The sequence below is a fragment of the Haplochromis burtoni genome, unplaced genomic scaffold (genome assembly GCF_018398535.1).
Source record: "Haplochromis burtoni strain Fernald_Lab_line unplaced genomic scaffold, NCSU_Asbu1 Contig_15, whole genome shotgun sequence".
Taxonomy (NCBI): Eukaryota; Metazoa; Chordata; class Actinopteri; order Cichliformes; family Cichlidae; genus Haplochromis; species Haplochromis burtoni.
In genome coordinates this window covers 2635812-2656196 of record NW_024582376.1, presented here as the reverse complement: position 1 = coordinate 2656196, position 20385 = coordinate 2635812, and the positions used below count along the sequence as shown (strand labels likewise).

The following is a 20385-nucleotide window of genomic DNA, read 5'->3' as shown; positions in this document are numbered from 1 at the left end:
TGCGATCCTGTAAAGTTTGTTGCTTAAACAAAAGCATGATTTGCTGATTTGTTGTATTATTTAATCACATTCCAAATATTTCATTACAGTTATTTGCTTCTTGTTTTATTTCTGACCTGAAGTCATTTATTTCTTTCGTCATTTCTCTTCCGTCCTTTGTACTCCTCTCTAGGGACTACAAACACAAATGTAAATCTCCAAAAGTTGATTCTGTTAAACTGGACGTAGCGTTTTGTGGGAGAAACGTTTCGTCACTCATCCAAGTGACTTCTTCAGTCTCACCCGAGGACAGTCTGGAGACTGAAGAAGTTACTTGGATGAGTGACGAAACGTTTCTCCCACAAAACGCTACGTCCAGATGAACAGAATCAACTTTTGGAGATTTACTTTCCTGGATGATTGCGAATGCATCAAGACAAATGTGAATTGCTTTGCCGCCACCCCCCGCCAAAAAAAGCCGGTCACGACAGATAAACAATGACGCCTTTATTGTGAAAAGACCACACCGGAAGAACGGCCGGACGTGACCCCACTGTCGTCTTTCACACCAGTACACTGACTGATTTTTACACCATTTGAATTTAGTTTTTGTAATTTTGACAGCTTCTCGGAAGAAATGGCGACCAGTGAGGACGTGCGGGAAAATGTGAAGGTACTCTAGTCCTGAGTGTCGCCCAGACACTGCTCAGCTTTCTGTTCATTCACAGTTTATGGACATTTTTTTTTATTTTGTCCACAGTTATTCGAGCATTGCAGAATAGTTGCTCGGGCGTGATTAATTTATAACCAGTGGAATTTCTTTTGATTTTAATACGTTTCTTTTCAGGTTATTTTATGTATTCTGCAAAAGAAAGGTTTGCGGTGTCCACTTTGCTGTACGTTGTCTTAATAAACGTGCATGAGGACAGCTGTTAATGTGGCTGTGCAGAAATACTACGGCAAGCGGCTGGAGTCCTCGGGTGATCTGCAGACAGGTGCCGCCTCCTGCGGATCGTCCTGCAGACCAGCGCCCAGAAGTGTTACCGAAGCTCTGAGTGAGGTTCACCCTGAGGTGACCAAAAGGTGAAATCTCGCTTTGGAATCATAAGCAATTAAAGGTGTTTTTATTCTTACCAGATATCAGCAGTGAAAAAAACACAAATATGAATTTTTCCAAACTTCATTTAAGAAAAGCAAGGCCAAACACCATCACAATCACAAACTTTAGACATCTTACTACCAGACACCACATCTTTCCATAGATTTTCTTCCACTTATCCTGATCTTTTCACTTTTGCTCAGGCTGGAAGCATTTGGTCAGCTGACATGGAATAGACTCAGACAATCAGATTTTTGAGATTCCCACTTATGGGATCATTCTGTACTGCCTGATTAGAGACAACAGGTTTTCCTGTAATGACTGGTGTTATTGGCTCTCTTCAGGTTCTTCGGCTGTGGTCTTCCATTTCCAGCAAAGCTCGAGGGCTGCAGAGTCCTGGATCTCGGCAGTGGCTCCGGCAGAGACTGCTATGCTTTTAGTAAACTGGTTGGGCCGAATGGACACGTGACTGGGATCGACATGACACAGGAGCTGGTAATTACAGGTTTCTGCACAGATGGCACTTTGATGTCTGCCCCTTCCTGATGTAGTTAATTCATGTTCTTTTAGATCACAGCAGCTCGTCAGTATGTTCAGTATCATCAAGATAAGTTTGGCTATAAGGAGCCCAACGTCACATTTGTCCAGGGCTACATGGAGAACCTCAACGAAGCTGGCATTCAGAGTGACTCCATGGATGTAGTGATGTAGGTTTAAATGATGTAGTTGTGTTGGGTGTCAGGTGAAAAAAAGGAGCTTTAATTTGGTTGTTAAAGTTTTTTCCCCTCTTTGTAATCTCTTCAGATCCAACTGTGTGATCTGTCTATGTGCTGATAAAAGAGCGGTGCTGCAGCAAGCCTACAACGTCTTGAAGGTTACCCTGACGAATCATCATTAACACAAATAAATGTTAACATGTTGTCACACACACACAAAGAAATATAGGAATACAAGGTGCACTCACTTATTTCATACAGGAGGGAGGTGAGCTTTACTTCAGTGATATGTTTGCCAGTAAGATCATCCCTGATCACATGAAGCAAGACGCAGTCCTGTGGGGTAAAACAAACACTACTTCTAAATCCAGTTAATTCAAAGCCAACCATCTCTGCCGTCACCGACAACTCTTCAGTCCCCGTCTCCTCTGACTTAGGTGAGGGGATGGGCGGCTCTCTGTTTTGGCCCGATCTAATCTCATTGGCCCACAGCATGGGTTTCAGCTCTCCACACCTCATCTCAGCGAGCCACATTGTGGTCTACAACAGTGAGCTCAAAGCAAAAGCAGGTAACAAAGAGGCACATTTTCAGACAGCATTCACTCTGATTTCACAACTGAGCAAGCTCTTCATTTTGTAGGCGACATCAGTTATGCTTCAGGCACTTACAGGCTCTTTAAGCTGCCCAGAAGTCCAGCGATGTCAAACGCTACTGTGACCTATAAAGGGACGTTGGCAGAATTCCCAGATCAGCTGGACTTTGATTCCTCCCACTGCTTCAAGGTATAAAAGGCACCCTTTCTCTTATCAGCATGTACGCAGAGACATTTATTAACCTGCTTTTATTCTAAAAACACAGGTGATAATTAGTCTGGAAGTGTTATGGTTTTTAATTTCAGAAAAAAGACATATATATCCAATTAAACTCTTTTCCTCTTACACAGAAAGACGTAGCAGTGCAGGTAAACGGAGAGATGGCAGCAGTCCTCCAGAGTTCCCGTTTCTCCTCAGACTTTAAAATCCAGATGTTGGATAAACAGGAGTCCAAGTCTGAGACAACGCCAGAGGTATCCAACACCACAAGTTCACTGTGGCTAAAATGCTTTTAAATTTTAACTTTTTACCCCTTGAGAGCGAACTAAGAAAAACTCTTGAAGCTCTTTTCTGAGCTGAGCGGTCGTCAAATCACGTTTTTAGTGATATTGACTGAGATGTCAGAACGATTATTAAAGGTACAGGTTGTTAATTGGTGTTTTGATATGGGAAAGAGTTAACGCTTCAGCGTGCTTAAGTTATGATATTAACATAGTTTTATCTTCTCAGTATTGCCACCTCAACCCATTTCTGCTGGCTGACAAACTGGGATCCTCCGTGAAGCAGTGCTCTAAAACAAGCAAATGAAGAGGCAAGTGACTGATCTGAAGGCTTAACAGAAATGTTATTTTTGAATTTTGGCTTTATGAAGACATAATTTTACTAACTAATGGGGAATCTTGTAGATAATCTCACAGATCGTGGCCAGTGACGTGTCTCCATATTTCATATTTAGACATAAAATGTATTTTTGTAGAAAACAAGTATGTTTCTCTGTAACACTATCAACTCAGAGTTTGAGCTTCTTTATGCTGATGTCATAATTACCATGTGAACAACAACATTTACAGAAGTGGAAATAAAAATACTTAATGACATAATAACCAGTGTTTAATATTTGACATGGAATTTTACAACAGCATAATAAAACGACTGCATTATAGGGGATTTAAACAGCAACATTCAGGTACTGAAGTGGATGCATGACGAGCAGCTGCTGACAGTGTTAAATACGAAATGACGTAAACATTCAGGGCTGTTGAAACAGAAAAGTGTCGCACATGTTTAACATCTTTACCACCATAAAGGAGTTGTTTATTTTAAGGAACTAAAACATGTTTAAAGATGCCGCACACTTTCTCATATCATAAGGAATACATGAGCTACAACTCTGTTGTATAATGTATTAAGGCACTACAGTACACATAAAGAAAAGAGGTCAAAAACAAACTTTTTATCTTATTTATCTTTCATGGGCAGTATTTTAAAGTGTTTTGTAAATGTAAATGTTGTATTCTCATGTGAAGTGTAGTGACGTGTGTGTTTAAGAAGTTTTGAGTGTATAGTATGAAATGAAAGACATTTAAGTAACTGAGAAATTTGATAAAGTCTTAACATTTTCAGCTCATAAAAACATCTAAATGCACTCAGTGGCCACTTTGTTAGGTACACCTGCTCAACTGTACAAATATTGAATCATCCAATCACATCACAGCAGCTGGTTATCTCTTGATGTTCAAACTTAGTGTCTGAATGTGAAAGAAAGCTGCTTTAAGTGACTTTGAATGTGATGAGATTGTTGGTGCCAAACTGGCTGGTCTGAGTATTTCAGAAGCTGCTGATCTGCTGGGATTTTCCCACATAGAAATCTCGAGGGTTTACAGAGAACGGTCTAAAAAAAGAGAACATATCCAGTGAGTACTCAGCGTAAAAATGCCTCGTTCATGTTGGAAGAGAATGACCAGACAGCTTCAATCTGAAGCTGAAGGTAACAGTAACAAATAACCATTGGTTACAATCAAGATATCTAGAAAAGCATCTCTGGGAGCACAGTATCTCAAACCCTGATGCAGATGGGCTACAGCAGCAGAGGACCACACTGGGTGGCACTCCTGTCAGCTGAGAAAAGGAAACTGAAGCTTCAGTTTACACGGCTCATCAAAAATGGACAAGAGAATGTAAAATGTTGCCTGGTCTGATGATTTCTGTTGCGAGGTTTAGATGGGTCAGAATTTAGCGTAAACAACATGAAAGCGCAGATCCCTCATGTCTTGTCCCAGGGATTCAGGCTGCTGGTGGAGTAGATGTGTGGGGGATTTTTCTTGTCACAATTTAATGTTGCCTGCTAACCTTAACTACAGACTGTACTTTCCTAAGACATCACACCTTTAGTAAAGCAACCAGAAAAACATAAAAATAAACTAATTAAAGAGATCAGTGTGCACAAAGAGAGAATTCAATAAAGCTGTGACTGCTACTATAGTAACAGGGCTCTTTAATAAGAGCAGATAAGAGAGGCTGGCTGGTTTCCAGGCAGCCTGAGGCAGAAAGTGGATTAATTGATGTCATGTCAGACAGAAGGAGAGAAAACCAAAGCAAGAGATGACATCACTCATCGCTGAGAGGCGTAAATCCTGGTTATATCTGCAGCCAGCTCAGGTCTTCAGCTCTGAACAGAAGAGAAGAGGAGAAAACAAAAATTAAACACTGAGCAGCTTTCACGTTATAAGCTAGTGGCTTGGTTTATTATTTTTAAAACATGAACTAAGGTTGGTTTTGGTAGCATACAGTAGTGGTTAAAACTGCTATAAATAATAGTTGTCATCAAATTTTACTTTAAGTTTTTTTCATGTTTTAGATTGCAGGTTGTTTTAGCATAAACACTCCAATAATACACTTCTCACTTCCTGCATAATACCATGTGGCAGACAGATGCCATAAGCAGCTAACCTATAAATCATACTGAAGAATTTAGCATCTGAAGGACCAGATGTTCCTCTGAGAATTTAGTGGAAAGCAAACAGAGGCACCAGTGGATTTCAACATGACACATAAATGACAGACAATGTCGTCCCGTATGTCCTGCATAGGGTTTGTCTTTAGTCTGTAAAGAAAAGGATATAACTTCCAAGGCTAAAAAGTGACGCCAATGCAGAAGCTGCAGTTTTTCTAGTGACCAGCAGGGGGCAATGCATATGGCTTCTGATCAATATATGGTGCCAAATCACAGCAAAAGAATATATATATATATATATATATATATATATATATATATATATATAATATATTATATATATATAATAATAAAAATATATATATATATATATATATATATATTATATATTTATATTTTTGCTGTGATTTGGCACCATATAAATAAAATTGAATTGAACCATGCTGCTTTCCAGTTACTTAAAATTAAATGTTCGAGCATCTAATCTCCCATCTAACTGATGGGAGTGACATTGACTTCTGTATGATCAGAAGCCATATGCATTGCCCCCTGCTGGTCACTAGAAAAACTGCAGCTTCTGCATTGGCGTCACTTTTTAGCCTTGGAAGTTATATCCTTTTCTTTACAGACTAAAGACAAACCCTATGCAGGACATACGGGACGACATTGTCTGTCATTTATGTGTCATGTTGAAATCCACTGGTGCCTCTGTTTGCTTTCCACTAAATTCTCAGAGGAACATCTGGTCCTTCAGATGCTAAATTCTTCAGTATGATTTATAGGTTAGCTGCTTATGGCATCTGTCTGCCACATGGTATTATGCAGGAAGTGAGAAGTGTATTATTGGAGTGTTTATGCTAAAACAACCTGCAATCTAAAACATGAAAAATACTTAAAGTAAAATTTGATGACAACTGTTATTTATAGCAGTTTTAACCACTACTGTATGCTACCAAAACCAACCTTAGTTCATGTTTTAAAAATAATAAACCAAGCCACTAGCTTATAACGTGAAAGCTGCTCAGTGTTTAATTTTTGTTTTCTCCTCTTCTCTTCTGTTCAGAGCTGAAGACCTGAGCTGGCTGCAGATATAACCAGGATTTACGCCTCTCAGCGATGAGTGATGTCATCTCTTGCTTTGGTTTTCTCTCCTTCTGTCTGACATGACATCAATTAATCCACTTTCTGCCTCAGGCTGCCTGGAAACCAGCCAGCCTCTCTTATCTGCTCTTATTAAAGAGCCCTGTTACTATAGTAGCAGTCACAGCTTTATTGAATTCTCTCTTTGTGCACACTGATCTCTTTAATTAGTTTATTTTTATGTTTTTCTGGTTGCTTTACTAAAGGTGTGATGTCTTAGGAAGGTACAGTCTGTAGTTAAGGTTAGCAGGCAACATTAAATTGTGACAAGAAAAATCCCCCACACATCTACTCCACCAGCAGCCTGAATCCCTGGGACAAGACATGAGGGATCTGCGCTTTCATGTTGTTTACGCTAAATTCTGACCCATCTAAACCTCGCAACAGAAATCATCAGACCAGGCAACATTTTACATTCTCTTGTCCATTTTTGATGAGCCGTGTAAACTGAAGCTTCAGTTTCCTTTTCTCAGCTGACAGGAGTGCCACCCAGTGTGGTCCTCTGCTGCTGTAGCCCATCTGCATCAGGGTTTGAGATACTGTGCTCCCAGAGATGCTTTTCTAGATATCTTGATTGTAACCAATGGTTATTTGTTACTGTTACCTTCAGCTTCAGATTGAAGCTGTCTGGTCATTCTCTTCCAACATGAACGAGGCATTTTTACGCTGAGTACTCACTGGATATGTTCTCTTTTTTTAGACCGTTCTCTGTAAACCCTCGAGATTTCTATGTGGGAAAATCCCAGCAGATCAGCAGCTTCTGAAATACTCAGACCAGCCAGTTTGGCACCAACAATCTCATCACATTCAAAGTCACTTAAAGCAGCTTTCTTTCACATTCAGACACTAAGTTTGAACATCAAGAGATAACCAGCTGCTGTGATGTGATTGGATGATTCAATATTTGTACAGTTGAGCAGGTGTACCTAACAAAGTGGCCACTGAGTGCATTTAGATGTTTTTATGAGCTGAAAATGTTAAGACTTTATCAAATTTCTCAGTTACTTAAATGTCTTTCATTTCATACTATACACTCAAAACTTCTTAAACACACACGTCACTACACTTCACATGAGAATACAACATTTACATTTACAAAACACTTTAAAATACTGCCCATGAAAGATAAATAAGATAAAAAGTTTGTTTTTGACCTCTTTTCTTTATGTGTACTGTAGTGCCTTAATACATTATACAACAGAGTTGTAGCTCATGTATTCCTTATGATATGAGAAAGTGTGCGGCATCTTTAAACATGTTTTAGTTCCTTAAAATAAACAACTCCTTTATGGTGGTAAAGATGTTAAACATGTGCGACACTTTTCTGTTTCAACAGCCCTGAATGTTTACGTCATTTCGTATTTAACACTGTCAGCAGCTGCTCGTCATGCATCCACTTCAGTACCTGAATGTTGCTGTTTAAATCCCCTATAATGCAGTCGTTTTATTATGCTGTTGTAAAATTCCATGTCAAATATTAAACACTGGTTATTATGTCATTAAGTATTTTTATTTCCACTTCTGTAAATGTTGTTGTTCACATGGTAATTATGACATCAGCATAAAGAAGCTCAAACTCTGAGTTGATAGTGTTACAGAGAAACATACTTGTTTTCTACAAAAATACATTTTATGTCTAAATATGAAATATGGAGACACGTCACTGGCCACGATCTGTGAGATTATCTACAAGATTCCCCATTAGTTAGTAAAATTATGTCTTCATAAAGCCAAAATTCAAAAATAACATTTCTGTTAAGCCTTCAGATCAGTCACTTGCCTCTTCATTTGCTTGTTTTAGAGCACTGCTTCACGGAGGATCCCAGTTTGTCAGCCAGCAGAAATGGGTTGAGGTGGCAATACTGAGAAGATAAAACTATGTTAATATCATAACTTAAGCACGCTGAAGCGTTAACTCTTTCCCATATCAAAACACCAATTAACAACCTGTACCTTTAATAATCGTTCTGACATCTCAGTCAATATCACTAAAAACGTGATTTGACGACCGCTCAGCTCAGAAAAGAGCTTCAAGAGTTTTTCTTAGTTCGCTCTCAAGGGGTAAAAAGTTAAAATTTAAAAGCATTTTAGCCACAGTGAACTTGTGGTGTTGGATACCTCTGGCGTTGTCTCAGACTTGGACTCCTGTTTATCCAACATCTGGATTTTAAAGTCTGAGGAGAAACGGGAACTCTGGAGGACTGCTGCCATCTCTCCGTTTACCTGCACTGCTACGTCTTTCTGTGTAAGAGGAAAAGAGTTTAATTGGATATATATGTCTTTTTTCTGAAATTAAAAACCATAACACTTCCAGACTAATTATCACCTGTGTTTTTAGAATAAAAGCAGGTTAATAAATGTCTCTGCGTACATGCTGATAAGAGAAAGGGTGCCTTTTATACCTTGAAGCAGTGGGAGGAATCAAAGTCCAGCTGATCTGGGAATTCTGCCAACGTCCCTTTATAGGTCACAGTAGCGTTTGACATCGCTGGACTTCTGGGCAGCTTAAAGAGCCTGTAAGTGCCTGAAGCATAACTGATGTCGCCTACAAAATGAAGAGCTTGCTCAGTTGTGAAATCAGAGTGAATGCTGTCTGAAAATGTGCCTCTTTGTTACCTGCTTTTGCTTTGAGCTCACTGTTGTAGACCACAATGTGGCTCGCTGAGATGAGGTGTGGAGAGCTGAAACCCATGCTGTGGGCCAATGAGATTAGATCGGGCCAAAACAGAGAGCCGCCCATCCCCTCACCTAAGTCAGAGGAGACGGGGACTGAAGAGTTGTCGGTGATGGCAGAGATGGTTGGCTTTGAATTAACTGGATTTAGAAGTAGTGTTTGTTTTACCCCACAGGACTGCGTCTTGCTTCATGTGATCAGGGATGATCTTACTGGCAAACATATCACTGAAGTAAAGCTCACCTCCCTCCTGTATGAAATAAGTGAGTGCACCTTGTATTCCTATATTTCTTTGTGTGTGTGTGACAACATGTTAACATTTATTTGTGTTAATGATGATTCGTCAGGGTAACCTTCAAGACGTTGTAGGCTTGCTGCAGCACCGCTCTTTTATCAGCACATAGACAGATCACACAGTTGGATCTGAAGAGATTACAAAGAGGGGAAAAAACTTTAACAACCAAATTAAAGCTCCTTTTTTTCACCTGACACCCAACACAACTACATCATTTAAACCTACATCACTACATCCAGGGTCACCATGCCATCGTTGAGGTCCAGTCCTACAAAGAGTGCTCTATGCCAATGCCAGCTTCGTTGAGGTTCTCCATGTAGCCCTGGACAAATGTGACGTTGGGCTCCTTATAGCCAAACTTATCTTGATGATACTGAACATACTGACGAGCTGCTGTGATCTAAAAGAACATGAATTAACTACATCAGGAAGGGGCAGACATCAAAGTGCCATCTGTGCAGAAACCTGTAATTACCAGCTCCTGTGTCATGTCGATCCCAGTCACGTGTCCATTCGGCCCAACCAGTTTACTAAAAGCATAGCAGTCTCTGCCGGAGCCACTGCCGAGATCCAGGACTCTGCAGCCCTCGAGCTTTGCTGGAAATGGAAGACCACAGCCGAAGAACCTGAAGAGAGCCAATAACACCAGTCATTACAGGAAAACCTGTTGTCTCTAATCAGGCAGTACAGAATGATCCCATAAGTGGGAATCTCAAAAATCTGATTGTCTGGGTCTATTCCATGTCAGCTGACCAAATGCTTCCAGCCTGAGCAAAAGTGAAAAGATCAGGATAAGTGGAAGAAAATCTATGGAAAGATGTGGTGTCTGGTAGTAAGATGTCTAAAGTTTGTGATTGTGATGGTGTTTGGCCTTGCTTTTCTTAAATGAAGTTTGGAAAAATTCATATTTGTGTTTTTTTCACTGCTGATATCTGGTAAGAATAAAAACACCTTTAATTGCTTATGATTCCAAAGCGAGATTTCACCTTTTGGTCACCTCGGGGTGAACCTCACTCAGAGCTTCGGTAACACTTCTGGGCGCTGGTCTGCAGGACGATCCGCAGGAGGCGGCACCTGTCTGCAGATCACCCGAGGACTCCAGCCGCTTGCCGTAGTATTTCTGCACAGCCACATTAACAGCTGTCCTCATGCACGTTTATTAAGACAACGTACAGCAAAGTGGACACCGCAAACCTTTCTTTTGCAGAATACATAAAATAACCTGAAAAGAAACGTATTAAAATCAAAAGAAATTCCACTGGTTATAAATTAATCACGCCCGAGCAACTATTCTGCAATGCTCGAATAACTGTGGACAAAATAAAAAAAAATGTCCATAAACTGTGAATGAACAGAAAGCTGAGCAGTGTCTGGGCGACACTCAGGACTAGAGTACCTTCACATTTTCCCGCACGTCCTCACTGGTCGCCATTTCTTCCGAGAAGCTGTCAAAATTACAAAAACTAAATTCAAATGGTGTAAAAATCAGTCAGTGTACTGGTGTGAAAGACGACAGTGGGGTCACGTCCGGCCGTTCTTCCGGTGTGGTCTTTTCACAATAAAGGCGTCATTGTTTATCTGTCGTGACCGGCTTTTTTTGGCGGGGGTGGCGGCAAAGCAATTCACATTTGTCTTGATGCATTCGCAATCATCCAGGAAAGTAAATCTCCAAAAGTTGATTCTGTTCATCTGGACGTAGCGTTTTTGGGAGAAACGTTTCGTCACTCATCCAAGTAACTTCTTCAGTCTCAGCTGACTGCAGGTTTCCATACTTAAACAGTACTTGGCATAGATGACTGAAACGTTCAGCCCACTAAAACGCTACGTCCAGTTTAACAGAATCAACTTTTGGAGATTTACATTTGTGTTTGTAGTCCCTAGAGAGGAGTACAAAGGACGGAAGAGAAATGACGAAAGAAATAAATGACTTCAGGTCAGAAATAAAACAAGAAGCAAATAACTGTAATGAAATATTTGGAATGTGATTAAATAATACAACAAATCAGCAAATCATGCTTTTGTTTAAGCAACAAACTTTACAGGATCGCACTCCAACACTGCAGGGGGCAGTAGTGCACCGGAAACGGGATCATACGGGTATTCGCAAAAAATTGCGCTTGTTTAACTTCTACGCATATTTACTGGCGTAAAGCAGATTCTTTACCGGGGTAGAGAAATATCGGACGTAACCGCCGTCTGTGAATACTACTGAAGCTCGTTCATCGTGTGTCCGCCGTCGTGCGTCTATGCAGTTTTGTGTTAGCGCACATCAACCCAACACTGAGGCGGAAAACACGGAGAATAAGAAAGAAATGTTGTACTAGCTGACTGTGTGCGGGTTAAGGCTTTATCCAACGATAAGAAACAGTGGGAGTGAAGTAAGCGAGGTACGTGTTGTTGAATGCATTCTGTTATTGCTTAATTTTACCTCTCACCCAATCGTTAGCCACCGTGCTAGCTTTAGCAGTTGGCTAAGTTGCCGCTTCCTCCACGCTTGGCCTAATTAATAACAGGTGCTGCGGCGTGAAGGACAATGTGTTACATGTAACATAATGTAGCCATTTATGAATGATATCCCGAGTTTACGCTGTTTCTGGACGAGCTAACAACAGTTAAACGCGGGCAAAGTTCGCCTTGCTGTTGCAGTTTTGTGCCATCCGGGAGGCCATGTTAGGCTAACCTAGCTAGCTCATCAACTGTGAGCACGAAGATGTTGAAGCTACACAGATGAGTTAATGTGAAATAAATGCATTTTCTACCGAATTAAGAAGCTAGTTTTTATTTTTGAAAGGCGTTTATGTCCAAGGCCATTCTATTTTCTAGACTTTGCAAGGTATTAAGCACACGCGTTCACTTTGTGGCTTCTGTTATTTAATCTGTGGGTTGCAGGAGCCAGACAAGGAATTCATGTGCCAGTGTAATATGTTTCTGATCAGTTTTTTGTTTCAGTTAAATTAAATGTAATTTGGGTTTTTTGACATGTAACGCCTCTCTCCTCAGGGTTTAGATTATATACAGTTATAATCAAAAACCTCACTTATTTTAATACCTTGGTTTTTGTCTTTGTTTTGGATAGTGAGGCACCATGGCAGCTGCCTTTCCTTACAGAGGGGTCCCTGCAGCGATGCCACCCGGTGTGCCACCAGGGGTACCAACTGCTGTGCCGCCTGGTGTGTCCCTTCCTGCACCTGTCCCAGACTACATGTCTGAGGAGAAATTACAAGAGAAGGGTATGTTGTTTGTATCCACTAACAAAGAAAAAAAAAAAAAAAAAAAAAAAAAAAAAAAAAAAAAAAAAAGCGGGACTTCCGTTTGAGCTTTTAGCGAAGATGTTGTCACAAATGGACAAGATTAACTTTGCGATTATTAAATGTCTTTCAACTCTACAGCAAGAAAATGGCAGCAGTTACAGGCAAAGCGCTACTCAGAAAAGAGAAAGTTTGGCTTTGTGGATGCTCAGAAGGAAGATATGCCACCTGAACATGTCCGCAAGATCATCAGGGACCATGGAGACATGACCAATAGAAAGTTTCGCCATGACAAGAGGGTCTACCTTGGGTAAAGATGACTCCTTTATCCCTTTTTAAAAGTCTTAACAAAAGTCGGTGTTTTTTTTTACTTCTTGATAAAATCTTCATATGCTTGTTCTGTGTCTGTTTGTTGAACAGTGCCCTCAAGTACATGCCCCATGCAGTGCTGAAGCTGTTGGAAAACATGCCGATGCCTTGGGAACAGATTCGAGATGTGCCCGTGCTTTATCACATCACTGGAGCCATTTCATTTGTCAATGAAATCCCTTGGGTCATTGAGCCAGTCTACATTTCACAGTGGGGGTAAGGGAGAGTTTCTACTGCTGAAAACTTTCAAGCCAAATGTGATCATTTCCATTCAATAAAATGTAAATTTATCTCTTTCCCGATTTTAATCCCAGCACCATGTGGATCATGATGCGTCGTGAGAAAAGAGATCGTCGGCACTTCAAAAGAATGCGCTTTCCACCCTTTGATGATGAGGAGCCGCCACTGGACTACGCTGACAATATTCTTGATGTGGAACCCTTGGAGGCCATTCAGATGGAGCTTGATCCAGAGGAAGATGCTTCAGTTGTGGACTGGTTCTATGAACATCAGCCCCTCAAGGACACAGCCAAGTAAGCAGCCATGGCTCTCTTCACAGACAGGTTTACATATTCAACTGATATGTTGCTTAAAACATTAATTGATGATTTATCTTTGTCTTGCTCAGGTTTGTGAATGGGACCACCTATCGTCGTTGGCAGTTCACACTGCCCATGATGTCCACACTGTACCGTCTGGCCAATCAGCTTCTGACAGATCTGGTTGATAGAAACTACTTTTACCTCTTTGACCTGAAGGCTTTCTTCACGTCCAAGGCTTTAAACATGGCCATCCCTGGAGGACCAAAGTTTGAGCCGTTGGTCAGAGACATCAACCTCCAGTATGTTCTTTTGCCCTTTTATAAAATGAATATTCTAAAGACTTATTGTTATTAATGTTAATAAAGTGCAGAATTTAAATGTTTCTTGTAATTGTTTGATATTGCTGTTTGATTCCAAACATAATGTGAAAATAGAAGCTGGCGTTTTTGTGTCCTAACTGGTTCCTCTGTATCCTCTGTAGGGATGAAGACTGGAACGAGTTCAACGACATCAACAAAATCATCATCCGACAGCCCATCAGGACAGAGTACAAAATCGCCTTCCCCTACCTGTACAACAATTTGCCCCACCACGTCCACCTCACCTGGTAAGAACTGCTGTTTACTTGAAATACCGGCTGACTGAAAAATCCTTTTTCATTCAAGACAGAAGAGACATTCATCGCTTATAAACGTCATAGATTTGTTTTATTTTTCATAATGGCTATATAAAAGCAACACTTGTGACGTTTTTGTTTTTTTTCCTAGGTACCACACACCAAATGTGGTTTTTATCAAAACAGAAGACCCCGATCTTCCTGCATTTTACTTTGACCCACTGATCAACCCCATTTCACACAGACATTCTGTTAAGGTAAGTGTTGCACATTATCTACTTGTCTCCCTTTGGTGAATAACACCCCGCATCAAAGTCCTCTTACAAAGGCGCACTTGCATTGGACTGCTTGCCTGTGCGTAAGAACTGGAGGAATAGTAAAATGAATGGTGACTTGTTATTATTGGCTGCAGCTGCAGATCACCTTTCACCATTCAGATAACTCTTCTAGTTATTTTATAGTCTGTTGAATTCCAGCCCTTCTGCCCTTAAAAGTGATTCATTGTTTTTCCTGTGACCTCTCAGAGTCAGGAGCCTCTGCCAGATGATGATGAGGAGTTTGAGCTTGCTGAGTTTGTGGAACCCTTCCTCAAAGAAACCCCACTCTACACAGACAACACAGCCAATGGCATTGCTCTCCTGTGGGCGCCGAGACCCTTCAACCTCAGATCTGGCCGAACAAGACGTGCCATCGATATCCCCCTGATCAAGAACTGGTGAGCAATCTGTGAAGCTGTTAGGACAGGAGTAAATCTGAAGTACTTTACTGTTTGAAGAGATGTTGGCTGTGTGGAAGATTTTGTTTTGTATTAGGGTTAAAAAAAAAAAAAAAAAAGAAGTCTGATAAGTATTAAACATATGTTGCTAAAATATTTTATAGGTACCGCGAGCATTGCCCTGCTGGACAGCCAGTGAAAGTACGTGTGTCATACCAGAAACTGCTGAAGTACTACGTGCTCAATGCTCTCAAACACAGACCACCCAAGGCCCAGAAGAAGAGGTGTGCATCCTTGGATTTATTTTGATATCCTGCTTTCGTGCATTTTTAATTAAACCTTTATTTATTTTGCTCATTATCCAAGTTCATCTGTAAAAGTTATCCCTCTGTTGTCTTGTAGATACCTATTCCGCTCCTTTAAGGCCACAAAGTTCTTCCAGTCCACAAAGCTGGATTGGGTGGAGGTTGGCCTGCAGGTTTGCAGACAGGGCTACAACATGCTCAATCTGCTCATCCATCGTAAGAACCTCAACTACCTGCATCTGGACTACAACTTCAACCTGAAGCCTGTCAAGACACTGACCACAAAGGTACAATCTGCAGAGCAGGATCTAACTCCACATTTTGTTTTTGTTAAGTGTCTGACTGTATTCTAGTATGAAGTGCACTTCGTTTGACCATTGCTGACCTATGACTGTTTTTTGCCTCCTTCAGGAGAGAAAGAAGTCGCGATTCGGCAATGCCTTTCATCTGTGCAGAGAGGTTCTCCGTCTAAGCAAGCTGGTGGTTGACAGCCACGTGCAGTACAGACTGGGAAATGTTGATGCCTTCCAGGTTAGTTGTGAAGTGGAAATTGGCCAGGCGTTGCTTTCATAGGGTAGCGGTAAAAGCGCTCTTTAATGAAAAGCAGTATAAAATGCAAGGATGTATCTTTTGTATTGATAAAGGATTTTGGGGAATCTTTTTCATGTTCATAAGATTAAAACATGATTTTATTTGAATTTCCTTTTCAGTAGTTATTTTTATGTGTTGATTTGCACACGTGACCAACCTCAAAGGTGTGTTTCTGTGTTGCAGTTGGCTGACGGACTGCAGTACATCTTCGCTCATGTGGGTCAGCTCACAGGCATGTACCGGTACAAGTACAAGCTGATGAGACAAATCCGGATGTGCAAAGACCTGAAGCATCTCATCTACTACCGTTTCAATACCGTGAGTAATTGCCCAATGTTAACAATTTGCACACTTACGGTGAAGCTGTTTTCTGTATAAATATTTTTCCACAATCACATTCAAGTTTTAATCTTGTCTGTGTTTTCAGGGTCCTGTGGGCAAGGGTCCAGGTTGTGGCTTCTGGGCCCCTGGTTGGAGGGTGTGGCTGTTCTTCATGAGGGGCATCACCCCCCTGTTGGAGCGGTGGCTCGGAAATCTGCTGGCCAGACAGTTTGAAGGTCTGAACATACATATTTTACTTGTGTGATTCTCTGATACAGTCAGAGTTATTCTCTGAGGGAAACCGTAGCAGTTTCAGTAGCGGCGGCGATTTTGCTTTGATTTCCTCTGCAGGACGTCACTCGAAGGGTGTTGCAAAGACTGTGACCAAACAGCGTGTGGAGTCTCACTTTGACCTGGAGTTGCGTGCGGCTGTGATGCATGACATCTTGGACATGATGCCTGAGGGGATCAAACAGAACAAGGCCAGAACCATCCTGCAGCACCTCAGCGAGTCCTGGAGGTGCTGGAAAGCAAACATCCCATGGAAGGTCAGGTCTCCTCAGGAATTTTTTGACATTTGAGTGTCTTGTTACGTTTGAATGGATGGCCTGCGGTTTGAAAAACAAGGATTTGTGAAATTCTTGGTAACATGAATAAAATATCAGGTAATTGGATAATAAAGGGAACAGTATTGAAAGCACTGATTAGATATTGGAACAACTTCACAAAGATACTACAAACATCGTTAAAAATTAGAATTTAAGTGAGAAGAAAATATCTAATGTTATCTTTTTCTTTCACTTTAGGTACCTGGATTGCCTACTCCTATTGAGAACATGATTCTGCGATACGTGAAGGCCAAAGCTGACTGGTGGACCAACACAGCCCACTACAACCGTGAGCGAATCCGTCGCGGAGCCACTGTGGATAAGACGGTGTGCAAGAAAAACCTGGGCAGACTGACCCGTCTGTACCTGAAAGCTGAACAGGAGAGACAGCACAACTACCTGAAGGTAATACTCTAAGAAGAAATCTTAAAAAAAGAACTCTAGTAAAGTCCCTGCATTGTCAACGCATTTAATGATGATTGTTGTCCTCCTACAAAGGCGCACTTGCATTGGACTGCCTGCCTGTGCGTAAGAACTGGAGGAATATTAAAGTGAATAGTGGTTCTTTGATTGCTGGTTGCGTTTGCCACTGGCCCTTTGCTATTCAGACACTTTTCTGATTATTACATGATGTTATAATATATGAAAACAGGTCTCATTGTATCTCTGTATCAAAGGTAAAAATGGCTGCATCCTTTAGTTTTTTGCCATATAATTGAAAGTGTGTGTATTCTGTTTACAGGATGGTCCCTACATCACTGCAGAAGAGGCCGTGGCCATTTACACCACCACTGTGCACTGGCTGGAGAGTCGGCGCTTCTCACCAATCCCGTTCCCCCCACTGTCTTACAAACATGACACCAAGCTGCTCATCCTGGCGCTGGAGAGGCTCAAAGAAGCATACAGGTAAGCAAGCTGAGAACATTGCCTTTAACTTTAGCGATGCATATTTTCTCACATCAGGCAGCAGAATTGCCAGAGTATGTTTTGTTTATTATTAATTTGTTTCCATGTCCACTCTAAATCCTTCCAGCGTGAAGTCTCGTCTGAACCAGAGTCAGAGGGAGGAGCTCGGGCTCATAGAGCAGGCCTACGACAACCCTCACGAGGCTCTTTCCAGGATCAAGCGTCACCTGCTAACACAGAGAGCCTTCAAAGAGGTCAGGGAGAAGATGTGTGGATACTTTCTAAGAGTTTCATTTAGTTAGCAGGGATGTTTCTGGCTTTAAACAGTAGACAAGAACACTAGAAGAAAATGTATTGCTCCAATTTATTTTTTGTTTCACTGGTCAGTTTACAAACATAAGTAACATAAATGTGAGGCAGTATTTCCTAGCTTCTGTGTAGATGCATAGTTACTGGGATATCGTTTTGGGAAACCACCAGAAGAATTGATTTCTGTTACAGCCTTGAGTTTCTCTGTAAAAGTCTTTCTTCTCATCACATCCGTTTGTTAGTTTCTAAGTGACTACTTCTTTTGCAGGTGGGTATCGAGTTCATGGACTTGTACAGCCACCTGGTGCCAGTGTATGATGTGGAGCCCCTGGAGAAGATAACTGATGCCTACCTGGACCAGTACCTGTGGTATGAAGCAGACAAGAGACGCCTGTTCCCACCCTGGATCAAACCTGCTGATACAGAACCACCACCGCTGCTGGTCTACAAGTGGTGCCAAGGTAAGGCTCGAATATAGCTGATTGTGTTGTGTAGTATCTCAGAAAGGATCCAGAATATAATATAATCTCAGTTTGAATAACATTGTGGGCAAATGTGATGACATTTTCAGCTTTATTTAAATGCTCCTTTATTCTATTCAGGCATCAACAACTTGCAGGACGTGTGGGAGACTGGAGAAGGAGAGTGCAACGTGATGCTCGAGTCCCGCTATGAGAAGATGTACGAGAAGATTGATCTGACATTGCTCAACAGGCTGCTGCGTCTTATCGTTGACCACAACATTGCTGATTACATGACAGCCAAGAACAACGTGGTCATCAACTACAAGGTAAGGGTGCTTATTTCTTTTCATATAGGAGTTTTAAAGATAACTGATTAGATTTATTTATTTTTTGAGTGTTTCTCTACATCTTTATTCCTCTCACATAGGACATGAACCACACCAACTCTTACGGCATCATCAGGGGTCTCCAGTTTGCCTCGTTCATCGTGCAGTACTACGGTCTGGTGATGGACCTCCTGGTTCTCGGCCTGCACCGTGCCAGTGAGATGGCTGGTCCCCCTCAGATGCCCAACGACTTCCTCAGTTTTCAAGACACTGCCACGGAGAGCGCTCACCCAATCCGACTGTACTGCCGCTACATCGACCGCATCCACATCTTCTTCAGGTAGGATTGCACTAAGTGATAAGATGACATTTTCTCACTTGTTTGTTTTTACACATTTAAGTGATGTCACTGTTTTTGTGGCTCTAGATTCTCTGCTGATGAGGCCAGGGACCTGATTCAGAGGTATCTGACAGAGCACCCGGACCCCAACAACGAGAACATTGTGGGTTACAACAATAAGAAGTGCTGGCCTCGTGATGCCCGGATGAGGCTGATGAAGCATGATGTGAATCTGTGAGTTTTTCTTTCAACCTTTCACTCTTAAGCTTGTAGATTATTGTTATGTAGATCTAATCTTTGTTGAATATTGCACATAACGAAAATTAGACTTTATAAAAAATGGCTTGAACTTGCCAAATAATCTTCCCAGTGGGCGTGCAGTGTTCTGGGACATCAAGAATCGCCTGCCCAGGTCTGTGACCACAGTCCAGTGGGAGAACAGCTTTGTGTCCGTGTACAGCAAAGACAACCCCAACCTGCTCTTCAACATGTGTGGGTTTGAGTGCCGCATCCTTCCCAAGTGTCGCACCAGCTATGAGGAGTTCACTCACAAGGATGGTGTCTGGAACCTGCAGAATGAGGTGAAATTTATAATGCTAACAAACCTGCTGCTAGAGTGTCTGGAAAACAAATTAAAGAGACTTTCCCTTTTTTGATTAAATGGGCTTGAAGTTCACATTTGTATTTATTTGTTCAGGTGACCAAAGAGAGGACAGCACAGTGTTTCCTGCGGGTGGATGATGAGTCAATGCAGCGTTTTCACAACAGAGTGCGTCAGATCCTGATGGCCTCTGGATCCACCACATTCACCAAGGTTAACAGAGATCTTGCTTTTTATAAACTAGAGTATTATTGTTACATTCATTGATCCTTTTATAGCTGCATTTAGATCAAGGAAAACTTACTACTTTCTCTATTTTTAATCTTCAGATTGTGAATAAGTGGAACACAGCTCTGATTGGTCTGATGACCTACTTCCGTGAGGCTGTGGTAAATACACAGGAGCTACTGGACCTGCTGGTGAAGTGTGAGAACAAGATTCAGACACGTATTAAGATCGGTCTGAACTCCAAAATGCCTAGCCGCTTCCCTCCCGTGGTCTTCTACACTCCCAAAGAGTTGGGCGGTCTCGGCATGTTGTCCATGGGCCACGTGCTTATCCCGCAGTCAGACCTGAGGTAGGTCTCCTTGCAGATCTGTGTGAACTTCTAGTCTGTAAATTCATTCAGCTGTGGTGTCTTGACCAATCACACACTCATTTGTCTCCTCTCTTTT

General features: G+C 41.5%; 4 protein-coding genes across 8 annotated transcripts in view; 2 read left to right on the top strand and 2 right to left on the bottom strand.

Annotated features, from left to right (window-relative positions):
- The first annotated feature begins 497 nt into the window (after window positions 1-497).
- Window positions 498-3355, top strand: zgc:153372 (arsenite methyltransferase). Of its 3 annotated transcripts, none has more exons than XM_042218125.1 (10): window positions 498-652; window positions 929-1062; window positions 1423-1573; window positions 1649-1785; window positions 1883-1952; window positions 2056-2137; window positions 2211-2363; window positions 2435-2577; window positions 2739-2861; window positions 3118-3355. In XM_042218125.1, the coding sequence occupies exons 1-10, from the start codon at window positions 617-619 to the stop codon at window positions 3193-3195; spliced, it is 1107 nt and encodes a 368-aa protein (XP_042074059.1). In that variant the 5' UTR covers window positions 498-616; the 3' UTR covers window positions 3196-3355. The 3 variants fall into 3 exon arrangements, with proteins under 3 accessions (XP_042074059.1, XP_005915961.1, XP_014185914.1); XM_005915899.3 differs by having other exon boundaries at window positions 499-652; window positions 2232-2363; XM_014330428.2 differs by having other exon boundaries at window positions 523-1062; window positions 2232-2363.
- A 121-nt stretch (window positions 3356-3476) lies between these two features.
- The window catches only part of aifm4 (apoptosis inducing factor mitochondria associated 4), a 25185-nt gene continuing 8276 nt past the window's right edge, over window positions 3477-20385 (bottom strand). For all 3 annotated transcript variants that reach the window (XM_042218124.1, XM_005915896.3, XM_042218123.1), the window contains one exon: window positions 3477-5056. In XM_042218124.1, the coding sequence (XP_042074058.1) occupies window positions 5026-5056 (31 nt within the window). In that variant the 3' untranslated portion in view covers window positions 3477-5025. The remainder of the gene's footprint in view (window positions 5057-20385) is intronic.
- Window positions 5765-10980, bottom strand: LOC121814076 (arsenite methyltransferase-like). Its single transcript, XM_042218126.1, has 9 exons — window positions 10437-10980; window positions 9926-10076; window positions 9723-9850; window positions 9509-9578; window positions 9324-9405; window positions 9098-9229; window positions 8884-9026; window positions 8600-8722; window positions 5765-8343 (listed from the first exon to the last, which is right to left on the bottom strand). Exons 1-9 carry the CDS (start codon window positions 10598-10600, stop codon window positions 8266-8268), a joined length of 1071 nt encoding a protein of 356 aa, XP_042074060.1. The 5' UTR covers window positions 10601-10980; the 3' UTR covers window positions 5765-8265.
- Window positions 11615-20334, top strand: LOC121814075 (pre-mRNA-processing-splicing factor 8-like). The gene is made up of 25 exons (XM_042218122.1): window positions 11615-11837; window positions 12527-12680; window positions 12840-13008; window positions 13119-13283; window positions 13382-13600; window positions 13696-13908; window positions 14091-14216; window positions 14377-14482; window positions 14750-14940; window positions 15105-15224; window positions 15343-15532; window positions 15657-15776; window positions 16020-16154; window positions 16264-16393; window positions 16509-16705; window positions 16964-17170; window positions 17508-17671; window positions 17799-17925; window positions 18249-18441; window positions 18583-18770; window positions 18872-19110; window positions 19198-19344; window positions 19481-19691; window positions 19808-19924; window positions 20041-20334. The coding sequence occupies exons 2-25, from the start codon at window positions 12536-12538 to the stop codon at window positions 20290-20292; spliced, it is 4071 nt and encodes a 1356-aa protein (XP_042074056.1). The 5' UTR covers window positions 11615-11837; window positions 12527-12535; the 3' UTR covers window positions 20293-20334.